Source organism: Scyliorhinus torazame, chromosome 15 (assembly GCF_047496885.1).
Source record: "Scyliorhinus torazame isolate Kashiwa2021f chromosome 15, sScyTor2.1, whole genome shotgun sequence".
Classification (NCBI taxonomy): Eukaryota; Metazoa; Chordata; class Chondrichthyes; order Carcharhiniformes; family Scyliorhinidae; genus Scyliorhinus; species Scyliorhinus torazame.
Genome location: NC_092721.1, coordinates 11,202,507 through 11,227,266, shown reverse-complemented (window position 1 = coordinate 11,227,266; position 24,760 = coordinate 11,202,507). Strand labels below are relative to the sequence as shown.

The 24,760-nt window shown below is 47.7% G+C and overlaps 1 protein-coding gene across 15 annotated transcripts in view; it reads right to left on the bottom strand.

The window, feature by feature from the left end:
• The window catches only part of LOC140391521 (dedicator of cytokinesis protein 9-like), a 407,496-nt gene that overhangs the window by 235,171 nt on the left and 147,565 nt on the right, over window positions 1-24,760 (bottom strand). For all 15 annotated transcript variants that reach the window (XM_072476084.1, XM_072476085.1, XM_072476095.1 and 12 more), the window contains exon 3: window positions 1,192-1,281. In XM_072476084.1, the coding sequence (XP_072332185.1) occupies window positions 1,192-1,281 (90 nt within the window). The remainder of the gene's footprint in view (window positions 1-1,191; window positions 1,282-24,760) is intronic.

Below are 24,760 nucleotides of genomic sequence, written 5' to 3'. Positions count from 1 at the left end.
AGACAGTGACCCAAGGCGGGAATCGAACCTGGGACCTGGAGCTGTGAAGCAACTGTGCTAACCACTGTGCTACGTGCTGCCCCTTTTTACTCCACTAGTGGTGCTATATCAATGTAAGTTGTCATCGAAGATGGACAAATCAACTAGTTTTCAAGCTATCTGTGCTAGCTTTTATCAATCAAAATATCTAGACTTTGCAAACAAAGCAGTTTGCAGGTAGATATTTTCAGATGATTGCCGCTTACGAGTCCCTCAGGGAATTTTCAATGGACTCCTTTATCCCGAAAATCGAACCATTTTTCCTCGATTACCACTTTGGGTATAAAAAATGATCCTTTAATTACTTTCATAAAACAATCCGACACAGAGACAGAAATCAAAATCCAATCCCCAACAGTCCAAACTTACAGTTAATTTAAGTTTTGAATAAATGGGTACTCCCTCCCCAACAGCACAGTGGGTGTACCTACACCACATGGACAGCAGCGGTTGCAGAAGGCTGCTCACCACCACCTTCTCACGGGCAGGGAGCGATGGGCAATGAATAGTGATCTAGCCGGCAACGTCCATATCCAATGAAAGAATAAAATAAGTTCTATTAAATAAGGTTAAAACAATCCAGTCACACTAACCTGCAAACAGGATTGAAAGGAGGCCATTCAGCCCCTCAATCCTGTTCTAACATTCACTAGAACCATGGCTGATACGTATCTCAACCCCAAACTACCTGCCTTGATTCCGTAACCCTTAATGCCCATACCCAGCATAAATCTATCAATCCCAGTTTTGAAATTTTCAATTGGCCCCCAGCCCCAACAATATTTTAGAGGCAAGAGTTTAAAATTTCCACACCCTATGTGTGAGAAAGTGCTCCCCCCCCCACTCACTCCACCCCCACCACCACCACAGGAACTGGTTTCTCTCTATCAACTCCTTTGATCATGGTAAACACCTCAATAAATTCACTCCTTAATCTCTACGGTCTATGCAACCTGTCCTCGTAATGTAACCCTTTTAACCCCAGTATCATTCCGACAAATCCTCACTCGGCCCAAGGCTGAACACAGCAAAAGCAAAGTGTTCACAACAGTCCAGCGATTAAGTCGTTTACAAAAACAAGCCGGTAATCTGTTTGAAGGTCGAGTCTGAAGCCAGCACTACTGAAAGCTGTGCTTTGGGGCGGAAACTTACTTCGGTCACCAGCAAACTGTGAGCTTCTTTCCTTGCATGCTCAGGCACTATGGGGAGGAGTGTTCTTCCATGGCGTTTCAGCATCCCAATCTAATAAAGCAAAACAAAAACACGGTCAAGTAACAGCGCGCCCACAAAGTCAAACACGTGTTGTTGTATCTTCTACAGGGTCGCTGAAAATATTGCCTGAATTATCAGGATGCCTGTGGACAAGTGTAAGCAGGATTGAGTTTGTGTTTACCTTGTGGCATTCGCGATGCAAGTGAACGAACATTTGTGGTAAAGCAATTTTTGCTTTTAGAAAGTGGGAGCTGTTAAATCCGTACGTTTCCTTATCCTAATCAGCATAGGCGGAAGACGCTGAAGACCTTACAAACACACACAAATAATGAGCAATTCATTTAAAAAGAAACACCAAGCTGCTTTTGACAAAGAGTCATCGGACTCGAAGCGTCAGCTCTTTTCTCTCCCCACAGATGCTGCCAGACCTGCTGAGATTTTCCAGCATTTTCTCTTTTCTTTCAGATTCCAGCATCCGCAGTCATTTGCTTTTAGCACCAAGCTGATTAATCTTTCCAAAGAAAGTCTGTTTATCATAAATCATAACCTTTTGCAGAATTTTCCAGCAATCACATTGATGCAAAATCTGTCTTTAGACCTTAAGACGTCGGAGTAGAAGTAGGCCATTCAGCCCATCGAGTACACTCCGCCATTCAATGAGATCATGGATGATCTGATATAATCCTCAACTCCGCTTTCCCGCCTTATTCCCATAATCCTCAATTCCCTTACTGATTAAAAATGTCTATCTCAGCCTTGAACTTACTTAACGACCCAGCCTCTATGGTTCTCTGTGGTAAAGTGTTCCACGGATTCACTACCCTCTGAGAGAAGAAATTCCTCCTCATATCTGTCTTAAATGGGCAACCTCTTACTCCAAGATTACATCCTCTGATCCCAGACTCTCCCACAAGGGGAAACAACCTCTCAGCATCGACCCTGTCAAACCCCCCGAGAATCCGATATGTCTCAATAAGGTCGCCTCTCATTCCTCTGAACCCCAATGAGCACAGGCCCAACCTACTCAACCTCTCCTCAGAAGAAAACCCCTCCATACCCGGGATCAACCGAGTGAACCTTCTCTGGACTGCCTCCAATGCCGGTATATCCTTCCTTCGATAAAGAACCAAAACTGTTCACAGTATTCCAGGTGTGGTCTAACTAGTGTTTGTATAGTTTTAGCAAGACTTCCCCATTTTTATACTTCATTTCCTTCAAAATAAAGGCCAACATTCCATCTGCCTTCCCTATTATCTGCTAGCTTCTTTGATTTCTGATATTTAAATGCAGTTCAAATAAATCCCTAGCTGGGATACAACTGCTCAGATCCACTCACATTTACTTTTAAGGATAATTTACCATAGGATTCGAATGGATTATAATTTGTATTCTAGGAACAAGAAGCATAAACGTAGATACAATGTGGATTAGTAATAGTTACACCACTAAAGGCTGTTACCCAGCCTGAGAATCAAAGGTGAGAGCTCATCAGCAGATAAAATGAAAGAATTGGAAGGGAAGGACACACTGGGGTTACAGTCAGTTTTTATAGATCCAATACTGAGTCAATATGGGGGGCATGGTAGCACAGTGGTTAGCACAGCGGCTTCACAGCTCCAGGGTCCCAGGTTCGATTCCCTGCTTGGGTCATTGTCAGTGTGGAGTCTGCACGTTCTCCCCGTGTCTGCGTGGGTTTCCTCCGGGTGCTCCGGTTTCCTCCCACAGTCCAAAGATGTGCAGGTTAGGTGGATTGGTCACGCTAAATTGCTCTTAGGTTAGGTGGGGTTACTGGGTTACGTGGATAGGGTGGAGGTGTGGGCTTAAGTGGGTTGCTCTTTCCCAAGAGCCGGTGCAGACACGATGGGCCAAATGGCCTCCTTCTGCACTGTAAATTCTATAATACAGTTTTGCTGAGGTATAAAAGCTGATCTGTGTTTCCCATAATTCCACAATTCCAAATTTCTGCTCCTGTCAGCTCTTCGCTGTTCCAGATGTTGTCCACTTTGTCCCAAATTCTGGGGGACGATACCACTTGCTCCAAAACTGCCCCAACACCCAACTCCTCCTCCCCCCCCTATCCATTTGAGCTGACTACATACAGTCTCACTTTCACAGGTTCTGTCACAAGTTGCTACTGCCCCATCCCTCCTGCTGCCTTCTTACATTCTTCCTCAGTGAGTATTGCAAGCTTGTAGCACAAGTCATTCTGATCTTTAGCATGGAACTGCGTTGAATTTGCAACACAGAACCAGACCAACAAGCCTGTTTTGGTGTTTATATTCCATAAGTGTCTCCTGCCTTTTCACCTGCCTCACCCCAGCATTTCAGCTGATATTTCCATTCCTTTTTTTCTCGTGTACGTGCCTACTTTCATTTTGAAAGCCTCTAAGCTAAAGGGGGAGATGATGACATATGGTGAAGTCACTGGACTAGCAATCCAGGGCTCCAGGCTCGGGGGTCACCGGTTCAAATCTCACTGGTGGAACTTGAATTTTGTCAATAAACATTTGTAATGTAAAGCTAGTCTCAGTCGCGGTGACCATGAAACTATGATCGATTGTCGTAAAAACACATCTGCTTCACTAATGTCCTTTAGGGAAGGAAATCTGCCATCCTTACCCGGTCTGGCCTACATGTGACTCCAGACCCACAGCAATGAGGTTAACTGCCCTCTGAAATGGCCCAGCCACCAATGCCCACATTACATAAATGAATAAAAAGTCATTTAACTCAACCATTTTCTGTGGGAGTCAGTTCCACATTCTAACCACTCTGACCATGAAAGGATATCTCTTTATTTTCTTGTTGGATTATTAATTATTATTAACTCAACTGTATTTATTTTGATTCCCCTTCACATAGAAATGCTCTCTCCATACCTACCCACTCCAACCCATTCATAATTTTAAGCAGGTTACTGCCCCTCCTCTTTTTTTAAAAAGAAAAACCTCAATTTGGTACATCTTTTCTCAATAACTTGGGTGTCTTCTCTTGGTAGTTACAGAGATAAGGAGTTGGGATGAGGCCATGGGAGGATTTGAAGACAAGGGTGAGAGCTTTAAAAATCAAGACTTTGCCAGAGTGGGAGGCAATGTTATGCCGGAAAGCACAGGGGTGTTGAGTGGACAGGACTTGATGAGCAGCAGTTTTGGATGAGTTCAAGTTTACAATCGGGGACAATGCGGCTCAAGAAATAATCAGACAACGGTAAAATTAGATGAAAGAATTATTGGAAAAACAGTCACTCCGGAATCCAGAACTTGAATATTGCTGAAAAGAGAGTCACTTTGCCAAAGCTTTTCATCTTACACTCAACAGGACAAAGGCACGAACAGCAAATTTCAAAGGATCACAACAAATTATACCACAAGAGAAAAGGCCGCTGATTGGTCGGTCAACTCGGATTACCTTCTCCATGGCAATGCCTCGGCCGGAGAGGAACTATAGGCTCCCCAAGCTCCTCGGTAATAAAGAAAGGTGCAAGGCTTGAACACCTTCCTTTTGTTTGCAGAGAACTGATCACTCTATTTGAATGTATGTCGCTTATGGTATGTGCAATGAGCCACGCAATGAGCTTGGCTGATTATCTTAAATTGGTTTAGTGTAGCTATTAGCGTACTCAGGATTGTTCAGCAAATGCTGCCCAATCACAGAATCACATCTAACGGCAGACGTTCTGTTGTGGGTTTTGCAAACACAGGCTGATTGAGTGTGGTCCGTAGTCTGCCTATTTCAAAAAGGAGCATGTGCGTGTCTTCCTTTGTAGCGATGTTGGAGTACACCTTACTGGTTTGCTCCTCACAGTCGTTACATGTGGAACCACGTTGGCTCGTTCCAGTGCACTGCGCTTGAAACATTTAAATAATTTCCCTGGATGGTTCTGTGGCAATTGTTGATTGGAATGTTAATGTATTTTTTTAAAAATGAGTCATGTAGCTTTTCACAAGTTCAAATATCCCACTGACAAAACGTAAATCATTCACGCTTAGTTAACTCAAAAGCCAGTTTCTGATTATTCTCCCCCACAGGCACCAGCTGTTGTGGCATCACTCACGGAGATATGATACTTTGTGGGCTGTAGCAGTACAGATGCTCATTAGACGTTCCAGTTATGATGGATACAAACAGGTTCTTTGATTTTATAAAAGGTCCAACTGCACTTGGGTTCGTGTCCAATAAGGAGTTCCATCAGCTACGCCTGAAACACCGAGCAACATGGCCCCAGCCGGATACTCTCAGGTGGATTGACCAGGCCCGAGGAAGACCCATATCAGCACCTCAATGGGAAAACAATCAAGCTATTTGGGTGAAGGTTCAAGTTGCAACATTATCCTTCCATGATTGTTAATGACTGCTCTGCCAACAGGCGCTCTATGTTAACACTTCACAACAACCAAACTCAAAATCAAAAACAGACTCAAAATTACTCCAACGTTCAACAACAACAAAGATTTATATAGCGCCGCTGACATCTTGAGCAGTCCCAAGGCACTTCAGAGGAGCGTTATAAGACAAAGAGTGACACCGAGCGACGGTCAGATCACCAAAAGCTGGGTCAAAGAGGTACATCTTAGCAATGTCTTAAAGGAAGAAAGGGAGGTAGAGAGGATGAGAGGTTGGGGAAGGTTCGGAAAGGCAACTTTTCCTGTAACATTTAATGAAAGGGCAGCACGGTGGCGCAGTGGGTTAGCACTGCGGCCTCACGGCGCTGAGGTCCCAGGTTCGATCCCGGCTCTGGGTCACTGTCCGTGTGGAGTTTGCACATTCTCCCCATGTTTGTGTGGATTCCAACCCACAACCCAAAAATGTACAGGGTAGGTGGATTGGCCACGCTAAATTGCCCCTTAATTCAAAAAAATGAATTGGGTACTCTAAATTTATTTAAAAAAAACATTTCATGAAAAGGATTGAAAATTAAGCTGGGTAATTTGACCTAAATAGGACCAGGGGACATAAAAAGGGAGTTTATGAAAAACCAGCTGTCAGGAAAATTTCTTTCGTTAATATATCTGGGGGGAATATCAACTTAGAATCCTTACAGTGCAGAAGGAGGCTATTCAGCCCACCAAGTCAGTACCCACCCTCTAAAAGAACACTCTACCTTGGTCCACTCCCCCATCCAATCCCTGTAACATCATAACTTAACCTGCACATCTTTAGACATTAAGGGGTAATTTAGCACAGCCAATCCACCTAACCTGCACATCTTTGGACTGTGGGAGGAAACCGGAGCACCCGGAGGAAACCCACGCACACGGGGAGAAAGTGCAAACTCCACACAGTCATCCAAGGCCGGAATCAAATCCAGGTCCCTGTCGCTGTGAGGCAACTGTGCTAACCACTGTGCCGCCACGCCACCAGCTTGTAAACAGCCAGATGACGATTAATCTATTTCAACCGGGCAAATCATTGTTTGCTCATTCGTGACATTCTGTTGAAATGATTGAAGCAGCACATTTGCAAAATAGTTTCCACACTGTGCTCGTCAGAGTAAGGCTGTCCGATACAGACCATTGGTGCTGTGTAAAGATACGCACACTGCGCACACTGCAGCTGATGTTCATTTTGGAAGCAAGTGAATTGTGATAAGCAGGAAATCCTGTGGAATGCAAGTGGCCAAACATTCAAAGCTGCAGCCAAATAGGCTACAGATTTTAACTTTTAGTTAAAATCCAACTTTCAACAACTAGTTAACTTTTAGATGTTAACTAGCTAAACCGCAGCAAGTTACTGAAATATTAACTAGCTAAACCACAGCAAGTTACTGAAATGTTAACTAGCTAAACCACAGCGAGTGACTGAAATGTTAACTCCCTAAACCACAGCAAGTTACTGAAATGTTAACTAGCTGAACCACAGCAAGTTACTCAAATGCTAACTGACTATGCTAAATGACTAAACTGCAACATGTTACTGAAATGCTCACCGACTAAACTGCAGCAAGTTACTGAAAGTCTAACTCGTGAAATTGCAGCAAGTTAATGAATTGTTAACTAGTGAAACTGCAGCAAGTTAATGAAATGCTAACAGGCTAAACTGTAGCAGGTTACTGAAATGCTAACTAGTGAAACCGCAGCAGGTTACTGAAATGCTTACAGGCTAAACTGTACAGGTTACTGAAATGCTAACTAGTGAAACTGCAGCAGGTTACTGAAAGGCTAACTGGCTAAACTGCAGCAGGTTACCGAAATGCTAACTAGTGAAACCGCAGCAGGTTACTGAAATGCTAAATAGTCAACTGGCTAAACCGCAGCAAGTTATTGTAATTCAGATCTGCCAGGAACTAGTCGACCTGAAAATTCTGAGCATCTTGGGGACTGTCTTATTTTAAATGGTGTTACAGACTCCTAAACAACCCTCTTATGGACTGATGGACTTATATGATCTCTTCACACATCTTCTCTACTGAGTAGTATTACACTCATGTATGCTTCATCCGATGCCTGTGTCTATGTATTTACATTGTATGATATGTTCTTTTCATGTACTTAATGATCTGTTTGAGCAGAACAATACTTTTCACTGTAGCTTCGGTACACCTGACAATAAACCAATCCAATCCAATGCAATCCTCATTTCCAAAATGATGGTTGCATACTTTCCAGAAGAATAGTCAGGTCTTTATTCATCATCCATAGTAGCAGCAATAGCGTTTTAAAATAAATTTAAAGGGCCCAATTCTTTTTTTTTCCAATTAAGGGGCAATTTACCGTGGCCAATCTACCTACCCTCGCACATCGTTTTGGGTTGTGGGGGTCAGACCCACGCAGACACGGGGAGAATGTGCAAGCTCCACACGGACAGTGTCCCGGGGCCGGGATCGAACTCGGGTCCTCGGCGCCGTGAGGCAGCAGTGCTAACCACTGCACCACCATGCCACCAGACACTGCATTTTAAACCCAGGATAGAGTTGCACATGATCTTTCAATCACTCATTTACATCCATTTCTATCTCACTCGGCATTCAGGCAGGGCCAGTGCATTTATTACCCTCCTCGACTGCACTGCAGTCTGTGTAGTGTAGGTACACTGTGCTGTTAGGGAGGGAGTGCCAGGATTTTGACCCAGTAACAAGTGAAGGAACGGCGATGTATTTCCAAGTCAGGATGGTGAGTGGCTTGGAGGGGAATCTTTAGGTGTTTAACAAAAGTCACACTCTAACTGGTAAGTGTCTATATATTCCAATAGAAATCTGGAGGCAGAAAGGAAGCGAACTGCAAGAGGATGTGCCAGTAATCCTGGCTGAATCAACATTCCAGATACAGCAATGTTGTAACAAGCTGCCCTTGTTTTAAATTGTGTATGGTATTTGGTGAAGTGATGGCTGATTTGTAGTTGTCAATTTGCAAGAGAATCCATGGTTTCAGAACAATGCTGACCTATTTTACCATGGAATTTATTTGTGTCTTTTTACCATTTCTTGGGATTTTCCATTGAAATAGGATTGACTTGATGTGGACTTGCGTACTGTACCACAGCTCCTTGAAGTGCGTGCCTGCAAAGTGATTGTCAAAATATACAGCAGCCAGAAAATTATCTCATTTCTTCCTCTGCTTCCTGTTCAATGAGTAAAAGCTTCAGAAAGTTCCAAAACGATGCTTCTGGGTACAACCACCAACCAGAAAAGCGAAATAATAGAGACCCCCTCCCCCCCCCCCCACCCCGGCACTGTTTCAAAGAAGAGCAGGAGACAATATTTATCCTTTAATCAACATCACTAAAACAGACCGTCAGGTCATTTATCACACTGCTGTTTGCGGGAGCTTGCTGTGCACAAATCAGCTGCTGAATTTCCTTTACATTATAACAGGGACTACACTTCAAAAGAGCTCCACTGGTTGCAAAGCGCCTTGGCGCATCCGGAGGTCATGACGGGCGGCATATAAATGCAAGTTCTCTCATTCATCTGCAACGACAGGAATGCGTTAATTTTTTAATACGTTTTTAAAAGTTTTCTAATTAAGGGGCAATTTAGCGTGGCCAATCCACCTGCCCTGCACATAGTTTGGGTTGTGGGGGTGAGACCCACGCAGCCACGGGGAGAATGTGCAAACTCCACATGGACAGTGATCCGGGGCTGGGATCGAACCTGGGTTCTCGGCGCCGCGAGGCAGCAGTGCTAACCACTGTGCTCCCGTACGTGATATGTGATTTGAGAATAACATTCCTCATTACCCCCAATCTGCAGAATGTAATGGTAAAAGGTCCGGTAATGACAACAAAAGTGGTTGCAACAAGAGATGAAAGAACTATTCAAATTTGATTAATATGAAGGAAGCGAGGAATATTACTTAAGAGATTCCAGAGTTGTACGAGCAGGAATAAAATTAACATTTGTATCACAACGGTCATCACCACCATGGGTGCTCTGTCTGAAGGCAGGTGCTTGGCTCCGAGTTTTCTCCATGTCCCTCCAGTCTGTTCATTTTCGAATAGCTTACCTCAATTTTCAAGACATTCAGCATCCAATGCAAAGCTGCCCCCACACTTGCACTTTCCAGGAAGCATTTGAGAACAAAGAGGCAGACTCATAGCAGAGACAGGGGTTAGGAAACCACCTACTCCCCTGAATTAATGGATCCCTGCAGAGCTACATAAATAAACAATCTTAATGCCCCCTTTGAAACTGCCTCGGCCTGTCAATCAAAAAGCTGTTCGGAGGCAATGCGATGTGAAATTGAACGTTAACAATGCAAGAAGGCATACAAACCGGCTTCTATACTTCAAAGGGCTATGAAATTGACTGAGAAAATCACTTCAAAGTTTTCCACCAAATTAAAGGGATTACTTTTAACCTCCCAGATCTCCGAACTTGGTATATTGACAGACGGTTTAACGGGTATAGGGATACAGATGGGATCACTTTTACTTTATTATGAGAAATATTAAATTAATAAATAAGTACCCACCTTGCTTTTCCAATTTTCCACCGACCCTGCACATTTCTGGTTGTGGGGGTGAGTACCACGCAGACACGGGGAGAATGTGCAAACTCCACACGGACAGTGACCATACCGACTGACTGCTTAAAGGATTCAAAGGCTGCAGATGGGAAACCAGCCCCATCCCAGGAAATAACCCCCGACCTGAACCCCTCCAGCCCAGCACAAGCCCTCTTAATCCTCACCTACAATGCAGCCCCACTCCCCTCCCCTGGTACCCTGGAAGCAAGTGTAGGGAGAGTACTCATCCCTTTGCCACCCCTCTAACTGCAACCATCAGGTCGGCACCACGAAGGGGTGGGGCCTGAAGCAGAGCATTGAGGGGGGAGCTGAAGGGGAGGACTGGGGGGGTATGAGGGGAATTGAGCTGGGCTTAAAGGGGGGCAGGAGGGGTTGAAGAGAATGAGGGAGGTGAAGGGGGGCTCTGGCAGGTGCTGAGGGGGTAGGGGGCCCTTGCCAACGATTAGGCTGGTGGGAGGGGGGGGTTGCTTGCCATCGATCCATGGTGGGGGGGCAGCAGCTTTCTGAGATCGGAGCGCCCTTTAAAAATAGTGCTCCGGTCTCCGATGAGCGAGAGAGAGAGCTGGCCGAGAAATTGGGTTCCTCTCAATTCCAGCGAGAACCCCAGTGTGCCACAGAATAGCACGGAAAACCGGATTGAGGGTGAAAGATTTTCCAAGTGCCATTGCAAGGCAACTCAGCACTGCTCCCAGTTCCAGCGGAATCACTCTGGCCGATGCCGATCGGGAGAATCGCACCCAACATCTCTGACAGTGCTGCATTCCTTCAGCATTCCACAAAGAGTGCTGAACCAAAATTTGTGCTGGAGTTTCGAGGGGCTTCAAACCTGGAATCATGTGACCCAGAGGCCAGAGTCACGGCTGACGCCGACATCACATTTTGTGACTGTAACAGGAAGGACAGGATTGTTTTGCCTCCCTGCTGACCCATTCGAAGCCACTTGTGGACATGGAGAAGAATCGAATAGGTGACAAAGTCACATCAGTAGCAACCTCAAAGGAATGTGATTCTATGTACTCTTGTTGACATGGCACACCATCACCGCCTACGCAAGCATTCCAAATTTCAGTCCTCATTCAATTAAACCGGAAATGCCAAATTATTGCATCTTGGACAGGGTGTGCAACATGAATTATGATTTGCTTGAACTCTTCCCAGGCCTCAGAGGGTAAGCACATAGCTTCAGAGGCATACAGGCCAGCCTTCTGTCTATGTAATGTTAGCTGATTTCCAACCTATTCTGTAGTTGGGGAGGTCCCATTAAACCTCAGTGTCCCCTGGATGAGGAAAAGAACAGTTTGAGGCAGGAGAAACCACAGCCTTTTCCCTTTCTACCTCCGTAGCCTCCTCCAGTGCGGTAGCCTTCCATGATCTCCATGCTCCTCCAATGTTGGCCTCTTGTGCATCTCTGGTTTCCATCTCTCCACCACTGGCTGTACCTTCACCCACCGCGGCCCTAATATTTGGAATTCCCTCCTCAAAACCCTCCGCCTTTCCGGCTCGCTCTTTTCAAGTGGCTAATTAACGCCTACCTCCGGTTGCCTGTCCTGATTATCTCGTGAGGCTCACTGTCAAATTCTATCTGATAGCCCTGGTGCAGAATGCCCTGTGACGTTTTACTCGGTGAAATGTGCTGCATAAATAACTGATTAACGGGATTTCAGTCAGACATATCAACATCTGGCTTCAGACAACTCCAATTTGCCCCCATTGTTCCGCCAACTCTCGTGCTTGGTATTTCTTTCAACATCCAAACTAAACTTCGCTTGGATACGGACCAAAGTCAGGGATGCCAAATGTTGGATCTGCATTTGCATTTTCAAACACTCGGATAGCTCAATCAATGCCAACTTGGCCTGGGCGCCCCCTCCTGTTGGGAGAGTTACCCAGCTGGATGGCCAAGCTGTACACAGTGAATTTGAAACACATTTTGCCTTATTCCGATGACTGCCAAATTTACAACTTGGCTGAACACAACTTGCTTGTTCCTGTAACTTTTGGTCACATTTTCAGGAAAATATTTCCACCTTAAAGATATTGGGCTTGATTCAACTAATTTGGAACAAAGTCTGAAAGCGAGCGTGTTTAGCCTGGAGACACAACGCGACTCCCGTTGTACAAGGGGCCTCAGTGGTGAATGTGGCCGCATATAACTCCGTATTGTACACTGGGAGCTCCGCTCGCCGGAAATCCCCAGTGTAGCGAGCGATTGGGACGCCAAAGTGAGGCCCCCAAAGTGACCCCAGACCCCCACCCACGCAGGGCAGCGCCGGGCAGATGGCGCACACGTGCAAAGAAATGCCAGCTTGGCAGTGCCAACCTGGCACCCTGGCAGTGCCCCTTCCAGCTGATAGTGCCACCTGGGCCCTTGGCAGCACCAGGCTGGCACCAAGGTGGCAATGCCAGGGTGCCCGGTGGTACCAGCGGTACTAGGACTCCATTCCTGCCCAAAGGGCATGCAGCTGGGGGCCTCCGATCCCCTGGGAGACTCCCACGATTGCCATTCTGTCTGGTCCCCGTTTGTGGAGCCAGTGCTGAACGGTGCTCCGAGGTCTCCCAACGCCTCAGGTATATCGGGGAGCCGCACATTAGAGTGAGGCTAACTGTCTCGCTCTAATATGCAGATTTGCCAAACAGTGATCCCTGCCGGCAATGGGCAGGATTTACATCGCAATGTCTGACGTGACCGCGTTGGACCGCGAGATGCGCTTCGGTGAGCTGCTTTTCGGGCGCAACATGGCCGTTGGATCGCACCCATTGTGTTTTCTTTTAAAAAGAGTTTGTAGTTCCATGGTTTAAAGTACACAATTATCTGATTAAACATCAGCCAAAAACAAACCGGAAACCTGCAGACAGAACAGTGCAGCAAATCACAGCTTCAAATCACCCACCTGCTATTTCACCCATTGTGACGGAATCGAGGTAAAAGCAAAAATGCACCAGGATTCCACTGGCATGAGAATGGAGAATCGAAATATGCGAGAGAGGGGGGGAGAAAAAAAAGATAGTGAAAGAAATAGAGAGGGAGCGAGAAAAAGAGAGAGAAAAAAAGAGTGAAAGAGAGAAATAGAAAGAGAAAAGAGAGGGAAGAGAAAGGGATTGAGAGTAAGAGAGAAAGAAAAAATAGAGAGTGAACGAGAGAAATAGAAAGAGAGAGAGAGAAATAGAAATAAAGAGAGACAAAGAGAGGGAGGAAAAGAGATAAAGAGATTGACAGTGGGAGAGAGAGAGAGAGAAAAAGAGAGAGGAAATGAAAGGGAGAGAATGAGAGACAGAAAGCAAGAAAGGAGCCAAGAGAGAAAGCAAGAGGAAGAAAGAAATGCGAGAAAGGAGGGGAGCAAAATGAGAGATTACGCAAACTCTTCAGGAGCAGAAGAGGATTATTTAATTTAACAAAAGATTTTCTATTCTTGAAGCATTAATGCTGTACGTTAAAATATCAGAATTCAAGTTAATTGCTGGATGGTTATTCATTCTTCAACAGATCTGAACTAAAAGTACATTTTCAGCACAGAGAACCACTCCACCATTAGCCCTGTGCCAACAATACTGGGCAAAGTGGGACTTTCAAGAATGTAGGGTTATGAAAACATTGGTGAAACCTTCACATCTGTGAAAGTTTACTGTCCCAGGAAGTTTCAATCACACTGAAGCTCAAAACTCTTGGTCTTGTCACATTTCCAGATATACAGCAATCGGTGTCAAACCCAAACTGCGGAGGTGACTTTTACACTCAAATCCCAAACCTGGCTCAACTCCTTGGCTTTGTTAAACTGGAAATGTTACATGGAGCTAAAACCACTTCATAGCAACATGGCTCTTTGTAAGAGATATCCACCCAGTCCCATTCCCCATACCCTCAAACCTTTCTCCCCTTCAGCCACTTATCCAATTCCCTTTTAACAATTAGTATTGAATCTGTTTCCACCTCCTTTTCGGGCAGGGAATTCCAGATCATAATAATTGGCTGTGGAAATAAGAATCTCATCATCAACATACGCTTTATTTTCTTGATGTGCGACTGATTCATTCAAGCAGCTTTGAAACAGCCACGTATTTAAAGGGACCGACTTTTGCACAGTCCACGCATACTTTAGAGGGAACATGCCTCTTCTCTCCTCTGGCTCTTCCGCCAATTATGTTCAATCTGTGTCCACTGGCAGTTTCTCCTTATTTACTCCATTGCGGCGCAGCAGCACAGTGGTTAGCACTGCTGCCTCACCGCGCCAGGGTCCCAGGTTCGATTCCCGGCTTGGGTCACTGTCTGTCCAGAGTCCAGACAAATTTGCCCCGTGTCTGCGTAGGTTTCCTCCGGGTGCTCCGGTTTCCTCCCACAAGTCCCGAAAGACGTGCTGTTAGGTAATTTGGACATTCTGAATTCTCCCTCTGTGTACCCGAACAGGCACCGGAATGTGGCGACTAGGGCTTTTCACAGTAACTTCATTGTAGTGTTAATGTAAGCCTACTTGAGACAATAATAAAGATTATTAAAAGATTATTAACTCTTGGGAGGGGCAGCACGGTGGCGCAGTGGTTATCACTGCTGCCTCACGGCGCCGAGATCCCAGGTTCGATCCCGGCTCTGGGTCACTGTCCGTGTGAAGTTTGCACATTCTCCCCGTGTCTGCGTGGGTTTCGCCCCCACGACCCAAAGATGTGCAGGGTAGGTGTATTGGCCACGCTAAATTGCCCCTTAATTGGAAAAAAAATTTGGGTACTCTAAATTAATAAAAAAACAAAAATTACTCCATTAAAATCATTTGAAAACCATTCTTAAAATTCCCCTAAAACTCCTTCTGCTCAAAGGAGAAGGATCCTAACTTTGCCAGTCGCACCACATTAACTGAAGTCCCTCATCCCTCGTACCCAATAATTTCTCACTCAGCCATCTTATTGAATAGTGGAGCACGCTTGATTGGCTGAACGGTCTACTCCTGCTCCTGTTTGTTAAGATCCTAAATCTCCTCTGCACCGTGTTGAAGTCCTCGACATCCTTCCTGAATTGTGGTGTCCAAAATAGATTACCAGACTCCAGCTGGGGCCAAACCAATAATTATAAAGCCTTTAGCACAGCTTCCTTGTTTTAGTACTCTGTGCCTCTATTTATAACTTGTGTATACACACAAACGACACACCCATGCTCACCACACACGCAGCCCTGCGCACACACACACACAACCCATCCACCCACCCATGTGAACACATGCGCCGGCACACACACACGCACCCGTGTGCACACGTGCCGGCATGCTCATGCACCCGCGGGCACACGCGTGTACACACATACACACAGTCTCCTGGTCCTGAAGCCCCTTTAGAATTGTTCCATTGTGTTTTTAGGACTCTCCTCATCCTTTCTTGCGAAGTATAAGTGTATCACCTCACACAAATAATTTGAAAATGCAAATATTTGGAAGATTGAAGTCAACTTATGTATCTGCGAGTTGACAAAGTGCCAGTGATATTCCTGGAATATTTATTTTGCTCTGAAGCCTGTTCACAATTGATGGAAGCAGAGTTTTCACCCTTTGTAAAATTGGGAAAATTCACATGGTAGACATGGTAAATAGGAGTTAAAAATAACTGTGTTTTTAACAAGGCCCCTTTGTCCCTGTATTAAGGGAGTGGTTATCACGGATAAAAGCTTACAAAACTCATTCATCCACAAACCTTAGGGATTATCAAGACAATAAAAAGCACATTGTAAAATGAGCACTTCAATCCCTTGTGGACTGATTCAGGAACTCACCTCAGCCCAGCTCAGTGGGCAGAGCACTCTCAACATTAAGGTTGTAACAAGGTACTGAGTGCAAGTCCCACTCGAGATTCTAAAGCACAGAATCCTCGGAGGGAGTGCTGTCGGACACTGTCGGGTGTGCCAGCTTGTAGATGCTAAAGCAATGCCCCAACTTAGGTGCCCATTCAGGTGGACGAGAAACAGCCTATGGCCAATATTTCAAAGAGGTGCACGGGTCAGTGTCCTGCCCAATACTCCTCTTTCAATGAACATCACAAAAAAAGATACCTGGTCGTTATCGCATTGCTGTGCACGGGAGCTTGACATGCAGAAAATAACTACTGCGTTTCCTACTTCATGATAGTATTTTATTTATTTATTTTTCATTGAGAGCACCCAATTCCTTTTTTTCCCCAATTAAGGGGCAATTTAGTGTGGCCAATCCACCTACCCTGCACATCTTTGGGTTGTGGGGGTGAGACCCACGCAGACACGGGGAGAATGTGCAAACTCCACACGGACAGTGACCCAGGGCGGGATCGAACCCGGGTCCTCGGCACCATGAGGCATCAGTGCTAACCACTAATCAGAGCCACCCATCCTACGTTATAATAGTGACTATTCCTCAACAATACTTCATTGGCGGTAAAGCGTTTTGGGACATCTCGAAGTTGTGGAAGGTGCTATATAAATGCAAGTCTTTCTTTGCAGCAAATACACATACTTACAACAAATATCTATTTGGCCTGAATGTAATGTAACAGCATCGCAACATGGTATTTCAAATCAGGCAAAAAAAGTAGACATTCCATAGAGGTTTCTACAACAGAAGGGGTACATTCAGCTCACCAGGAGTATCCCACTTCCAGCAAATCAAAATTAATCCCTCTGCCCTACTACCTCCCACAATTCTGTAACCTCTCGTGTTTCTAATCGCCATCTGTTTTTCTTTTAAAAGATGCAGTGGTCTCTGCCTCAACTCTCCGCACATTCCGCTGGCCCACCCATGTCTACTTCGCCATCTCCCAAATCTTCACACTTTAATCCAGGCTCCTACAACAAGTCCAAATTCTCTCTCTCGAAACAGGAGCCAGCACTGCCCACTACAATACAGGAGTTGCAACCATTCACCCACCAAAGCAATCTTCAACCCTTTGTTTGCATGTGATCGTTGAGCATCATTTCTGACAGTGTTACACAGTATTTCCAGCACGGAAATGGATCCAGGAGCTCCATGTTGGGGCCTATGCTCCACATGAGCCTCCTCACAATATTCCTTGATCGCCCCCGATCGACAAACCCCCCCCGATTCCTAAATCCAGCTTCCCTATAAATGTATCGATACTCGTCACCTCAACCGCTCCCAGTGGGAGCGAATACCACATTCTCACCTCTCTCTGGGTAAAGACGTTTCTCCCGAATTCCTTGCAGAATTATAACTCATTATATGGAAAACAATTTCACCTCATCTCCCCCATTGGCTCATTTTGGAGCAATTACCTTAAATCTGTGTTCTGTGGTTAATAACCCTTGTGATACTGGAAACAGTTCCTCCTTATTTACTCTATCAAAACCGCAGATACCACATCCATTCGAGTGAAAGTATGGTCTTTGTGAAACCAAATTGATACGCACAAAGTAGGGCATTGACTATTGAAATCCATCCATGGTCATCTCTACAAGGGCAAAGTCACACCCAGTCGCCATATTCCACGAAGTGATAAAACTACAAAATATTCACAAGGTTTAAGATTCACCAAGGGCCCAAACTCCTTCCACAGTATTAGTGTTGTTTTTCTCCAAAGCCAGAATGTGTGTGACCCCCACTTCGTCCCCACCTTTCACTGCCATTTTGTAGCGGCCTCTCCCACTCTCCGACCCACTCACCCTGTCCCTGCCCCACTCTCCCCCGTTACACAAAGGGTGGTAGAAGACATGGATGGGCCAGCAGAATGTGCGGAGAGTTGAGGCAAAGACCACTGCATCTTCTAAGTTTGGAACTGTCTTTAACAAATTGCAACCAGTTAGGCAGCGGGTGAACTTGCCCTCGAAAGCCCCTCAAGAGGCACATGAAAAGTCAACTATCGGGGCAACAAATGAAAAAGAAGTGTCCTTCCTGTACACGGGGATGACCGAACAAGGATACGTGACTCAGCTCCCGGTGCTTGCTGCGATGTCACAGCGTTGGCCGCCACACCAGACACGAGCCAGAGTTCAGAAGGACATGGCTGTGAAGACTAAGTGCATGTGTGACTGAAACATAGAATTTACAGTGCAGAAGGAGGCCATTCAGCCCATCAAGTCTGCACCGGTTCTTGGAAAGAGCTCCCTACTTAAGCCCACGCCTCCACCCTATCCCCGTAACCCAGTGACCCTTTTTTGGACACTAAGGGCAATTTATCACGGCCAATCCACCTAAGCTGCACATCTTTGGACTGTGGGAGGAAACCGGAGCACCCGGAGGAAACTCACGCACACACGGGGAGAACGTGCAGACTCCGCACAGACAGTGACCCAAGCCGGGGATCGAACCTGGGATCCTGGAGCTGTGAAGCAACAGTGCGACCGTGCTGCTCACATCATAGTCCCAATCAGGGATGTGTCCCACAGCACTCAGTCACATCACTTCCAAACTATTCATCTGGGTGACTTGAAGTTCACCTTCTTGAAACCACTTACCTTGTTGATCCATTCACATACATCTCTGTTATCTCTTTTTTTCCCCAAAAATTGAGAGTACCCAATTCATTTTTTCCAATAGGCAATTTAGCGTGGCCAATCCACGTTTCCTGCACACCAAGTAGATTGTGGTCTACGTGTTCCTAGAGGATCAAGAACTTATGTCAGAGAAGTAGAAGAACAGGAGGAGGCTATTTGGACACTTGAACATGTCCCAGCATTTAGTGGGGGCGAAACCCATGTAAAACACGGGGAGAATGTGCAAAGTCCCACGGACAGTGACCCAGAGCCAGAATCGAACCTGGGACCTCGGCGCGATCTTTAAACTGTTTTTGCCCCGAGATTCTGGACACCAGTTATCTTGCTGCTCAGGATGTATCTGCATTAACAAGTGTAATATAGCTTTCAAGCAGCTTCCATTTTTCAATCAATTTAAGCCTGTACCGTCCACACTGCCTCTGGAGTGAATTGAGAGCACGACTCACTCCTGAAGGATGCCTCACTGGTGTTAGCTCACATTCAACCAACACCACTGGAACTGATGTCAGAATCACCTTGTGCTGACTCTTGAGGATTGACTCCTGGCTCCCGATGTAACATGTGGGTATCAGAACAGATATGACTTTGAGCAGAGAAGCCAGAAGTTTAAGATGCTTTTACGCAGTTTTTGAAGGGGAGCAGTGACAGACGGATAATCTTACTCAGCTCCTATCCTGAGACCTGAATTAATGATCAGGAGACAAAAATCGCCATCCCACAAGGTCACTTGCACATAGTAATTAAATAACCTGGATTGGTGTTCAAAAAATATCTGATGCACGAATGATCTATAGTTAAAGAAAAGATCCTCACCTGCTCGTGTCTATACGTGACTCCAGGCCCAACGTGCTTTCCTCCCAGCCGTCCCCTGAATCGACCCGGCAAGGCACACGGTGCCTTATAGGAGGCAGCTCTCCACCAACTGCTCAAGGGTCATTCGAGAAGGGCAAGTACACATTTAAGTAGGTGATATTAACTAATCTACAGCTGATGTGTGGAGTGGATTGTGGTTCACTTGATCCTCGTGGATCAAGAACGTATGTCAGGGAAGTATAGGAACAGGAGGAGGCTATTTGGACACTCGAACACGGTCCAGCATTGAGTGAGATCAGGGGCGGGATTCTCCGGCCCCCCGCCGGGTCGGAGAATCGCCCGGGGCTGGCGTGAATCTTGCCCCCGCTGGTTGCCGAATTCTCCGGCACCGGATATTCGGTGGGGGTGGGAATCGCGCCGGTTGGCGGGCCCCCCCCCCCCGGCGATTCTCCGGCCCGCGATGGGCCAAAGTCCCGCTGCTGGAATGCCTGTCCCGCCAGCGAGAATCAAACCATCTCTCTTACCGGCGGGACAAGGCGGCGCGGGCGGGCTCCGGGGTCCTGGGGGGTCTGGCCCCCCGGGGGGGGGGGGGGGGTGCCCGCATGGTGGCCTGGCCCACGATCGGGGCCCACCGATCCGCGGGCGGACCTGTGCCGTGGGGGCACTCTTTTCCTTCCGCCTTCGCCATGATCTCCACTATGGCGGAGGCGGAAGAGACCCCCTCCACTGCGCATGCGCGGGGATGCCGTAAGCGGCCGCTGACGCTCCCGCGCATGCGCCGTACGGCAAAGTCATTTCCGCGCCAGCTGGCGGGGCACCAAAGGCCTTTCCCGCCAGTCCAGCGCGGCATCCCAGTCCAGCGCGGGCCTAGCCCCTCAAGGTGAGGGCTCGGCCCCTCAAGATGCGGAGAATTCCGCGCCTTTGGGGCGGCGCGATGCCGGACTGATTCACGCCGTTTTTGGCGCCGGTCAGCGGACATCGCGCCGATTGCTGAGAATCCCGCCCCAGGACTTATTTCTGAGCCAACTCCATACGAACTCTTGTGCCCAGTGTCCCTGAATCGTAAATGTGAAATTTACAATTGATCCGGGGTCAACATGCATATTTGTATCAGTTGCTCTCTCTGAGATTTTTTTACAATGACGATGCAGTCACATTACCTTCGATATTCCGGCTGGATTTGTTTCAGGATTTCCTTCGTTAGATAGATCAGACAAAAAAACAACATGGGAAGTGTAATCCACCTAACGGCACATCTTTGGACTGTGGTAGGAAACCGGAGCACCCGGAGGAAACCCACGCACACACGGGGAGAACATGCAAACTCCGCACAGACAGTGACCCAAGCCGGGAATTGAACCCATGTCCCTGGCACTGTGAGGCAGCGGTGCTAACCACTGTGCCACCGTGCTGCCCTTTATGAGCCGCCACCATTGTGCTCCACCATTTGATAAGATTATGGGTGATCTGGTTACGATCTCAACGCCGCTTTCCTGTAATCACCCCAGAACCCGCGACTCCCTTGCCGGTCAAACATCTGCCCAACCGGTACATTCAATGGCCGAAAGAACAAACATCCCTCCGGGAGAAGACTCAGCAAATTAGACACAATTACAACAAATACAGCAGAAGCGTCACATCTCTCCCATTGTGCCAACAGGATCAGGAAACACAAGAGAATATTCAGCAATCCCGAGCCCTCAGAACTGAAACAAACAGTTGGCCTCCTCCAGCCGAACAGGCCTCAGCTTTATTTTTTTGGCATGTGAGCTGCCTCGGAGTCAGATGTAAGTCTAACTTCGCAGGTTTCTATTATAACGGGAACAATTCTACAGCGACAAGAGAAATCCTGGCAGCATACTGCCGCTCCTTGATGTGAAGGAAGGATGCAGGACTTTGTCCTTGAATCTTTTCAAACTGCTCCAACTCCCAGGCGAAATTTCAACATTTCTGGGACACATGTAAACACAAAACTTGTACAATTTCCTCTCAGGCCTACTTTCAAAAACAGCTGTTCATCAAAGTTTAGCAAGAATACGCTGGACGTTTATCACAATGAGCCACCAGACTATGTGACAAGACTTGCATTTTTGTAGCACCTTTCATTCACTGGATTTGTATGGGGGAAATGTGAAGGCTGTTTCTGCCTTTGTTGCAATTGTGTCTAATTTGACGGGTGGTCATCCTGGGGAAGAGAAGAGACAGACGGAAAGTGGGGTTGAGGCCACAATCACATCAGCCATGATCTTATGGAGTGGCACAACAGGCTTGAGGGGCCGAATGGTCTCCTCCTGCTCCTATCCCTTATGCTTCTTCTGAGCACAATGATAACAAATATGGTGTAGCACAACAATTATTCAAGTCGAGAAGTGATGAAGTCAATCGAGGCTTTATTAAGCAAGACTTGTTCCCCAGCAGCTCAGTTACAGAATGCGGCTGCTGGGAGAAACCGGGCTCTTATACTCTGCCTTTCTGGGCAGAGCCAGCAGGCGGCAGATCCAACCAGGACCAGGTGCCTGTCTGCCAATAGCCTCTCGGCTTCACAGGTACGGTACTAACCCTAATATATACCACCACATTCACCCCTTTTAAAAAAGAACATGGTGGGGTGGTGGGTCGCATGGTGGTAGGGGTTTACAAGGCTGGTCCTGGAACTAATTTCGTACAGCGGCGATGCATTTAGCTCAACAGTTAACTATGTACAGGTTTTGTCAGAATTATTTACAGATTTTCGTCACGCGGATTCCACGAGTCGAGCGGGTGCCCTGGTCGTCCTTGTCGATCGCCTCAGCCCCGGTGGTGGTGCAGGTGCTGGCTCGGGCACTGTCGTCTCTGGGAGCGTTGCGCTGTTCGTCCCTGTTTCCTTACTCCTGGGCGGGCACGGGAGGAGGACCGATCCACCCGGGAAGGGGGCGGTCGTGGGGTGCGCCGGTGGCAGGGAGGGGGTGATTGGTGTTGGGGGTGTGTGTGTGTTTCCGGCGGGCGCCAGGTCCCGCAGGGAGACCGTGTCCTGTCGGCCGTCGGGGTACGCCACGTAGGCGTACTGAGGGTTTGCGTGGAGAAGGTGAACCCTCTCGACCAACGGGTCCGATTTGTGCGCCCGCACATGCTTTCGGAGCAAGATGGGTCCTGGGGCTGCTAGCCAGGTCGGCAGCGACGTTCTGGAGGAGGACCTCCTGGGGAAGACAAGGAGGCGCTCGTGAGGCGTTTGGTTAGTGGTGGTACACAGCAGCGACCGGATGGAGTGGAGGGCATCCGGGAGGACTTCCTGCCAACAGGAAATTGGGAGATTTCTGGACCGTAGGGCCAGTAGGACGGTCTTCCAGACCGTACCGTTCTCCCTCTTTACCTGTCCGTTACCCCGGGGGTTGTAACTGGTCGTCCTGCTCGAGGCGATGCCCTTGCTGAGCAGGAACTGACGCAGTTCGTCGCTCATGAAGGAAGACCCCCTGTCGCTATGGATGTAGGCGGGGAAACCGAACAGTGTAAAGATGGTGCCGAGGGCTTTAATGACTGTGGCCGCTGTCATGTCGGGGCAGGGGGTGGCGAAGGGGGAAACAGGAGTACTCGTCCACCACGTTTAGGAAGTATGCGTTGCGGTCGGTGGAGGGGAGGGGGCCTTTGAAATCCAAACTGAGGCGTTCAAAGGGACGGGAAGCCTTGATCAGGTGCGCTCTATCCGGCCTGAAAAAGTGCGGTTTGCACTCTGCGCAGATTTGGCAGTTCCTGGTGGCTGTACGGACCTCCTCAACAGAGTAGGGGAGGTTGCGGGACTTCACAAAATGGTAGAATCGAGTGACCCCCGGGTGGCAGAGGTCCTCGTGGAGGGCTTAGAGGCGGTCTACTTGTGCATTGGCACATGTGCCGCGGGATAGGGCATCAGACGGCTCGTTCAGCTTTCCGGGACGATACAAGATCTCATAGTTATAGGTGGAGACCTCAAGATCTTGTCATTCTTGATTTTGCCCCGCTGTGCATTATCGAACATAAAGGCTACCGACCGTTGGTCAGTGAGGAGAGTGAATCTCCTGCCGGCCAGGTAATGCCTCCAATGTCGCACAGCTTCCACTATGGCTTGGGCATCCTTTTCGACTTAGGAGTGGCGGATTTCTGAGGCGTGGAGGGTCCGGGAGAAAAAGGCCACGGGTCTGCCTGCTTGGTTGAGGGTGGCCGCCAGAGCTACATCGGATGCGTCGCTCTCGACTTGGAAGGGGAGGGACTCGTCGGTTGCGTGCATCGTGGCCTTTGCGCTATCCGCTTTGATGCGGCTGAAGGCCTGGCGGGCCTCTGTCGACAGGGGGAAGGTAGTGGACTGGATTAACGGGCGGGCCTTGTCTGCGTACTGGGGAACCCACTGGGCGTAGTACAGGAAGAAGCCCAGGCAGCGTTTCAGGGCTTTGGAGCAGTGGGGAAGGGGAAATTCCATAAGGGGGCGCATGCGTTCGGGGTCGGGGCCTATCACTCCATTACGCACTACGTATCCCAGGATGGCCAGACGGTTGGTGCTAAAAACGCATTTTTCCTCGTTATAGGTGAGGTTCAGGGTGTTAGCGGTCTGGAGGAATTTGCGGAGGTTGGCGTCGTGGTCCTGCAGGTCATGGCCGCAGATGGTTACATTGTCGAGGTATGGGAACGTGGCCCGCAAACCGTGCTGGTCAACCATTCGGTCCATCTCCCGTTGGAAGACCGAGATTCCGTTCGTGACGCCAAATGGGACCCTTAAAAAATAGTAGAGCCGCCCGTCTGCCTCGAAGGCCATGTACTTGCGGTCACTAGGGCGGATGGGGAGCTGGTGGTATGCGGACTTGGAAGTCCACGGTAGAAAAGACTTTGCACTGTGCAATCCGATTGACCATGTCGGATATGCTGGGGAGAGGGTACACATCGAGCTGCGTGTACCTATTGATGGTCTGACTATAGTCTACGACCATCCTCTGCTTCTCCCTGGTCTTCACAACTACCACCTGGGCTCTCCAGGGACTTTTGCTGGCCTGGATTATGCCTTCCTTCAGCAGCCGCTGGACTTCAGACCGGATAAACGTCCGATCCTGGGCGCTGTATCATCTGCTCCTAGTGGCGACGGGTTTGCAATCCAGGGTGAGGTTCATAAACAAGGAAGGCGGTTCAACCTTGAGGGTCGCGACGCTGCAGATAGTGAGTGGGGGTATAGGGCCGCCGAATTGGAACGTTAGGCTCTGGAGGTTACATTGGAAATTTAACCCTAGGAGAGTGGGAGCGCAAAGTTGGGGAAGGACATAAAGCCTATAATTCTTAAACT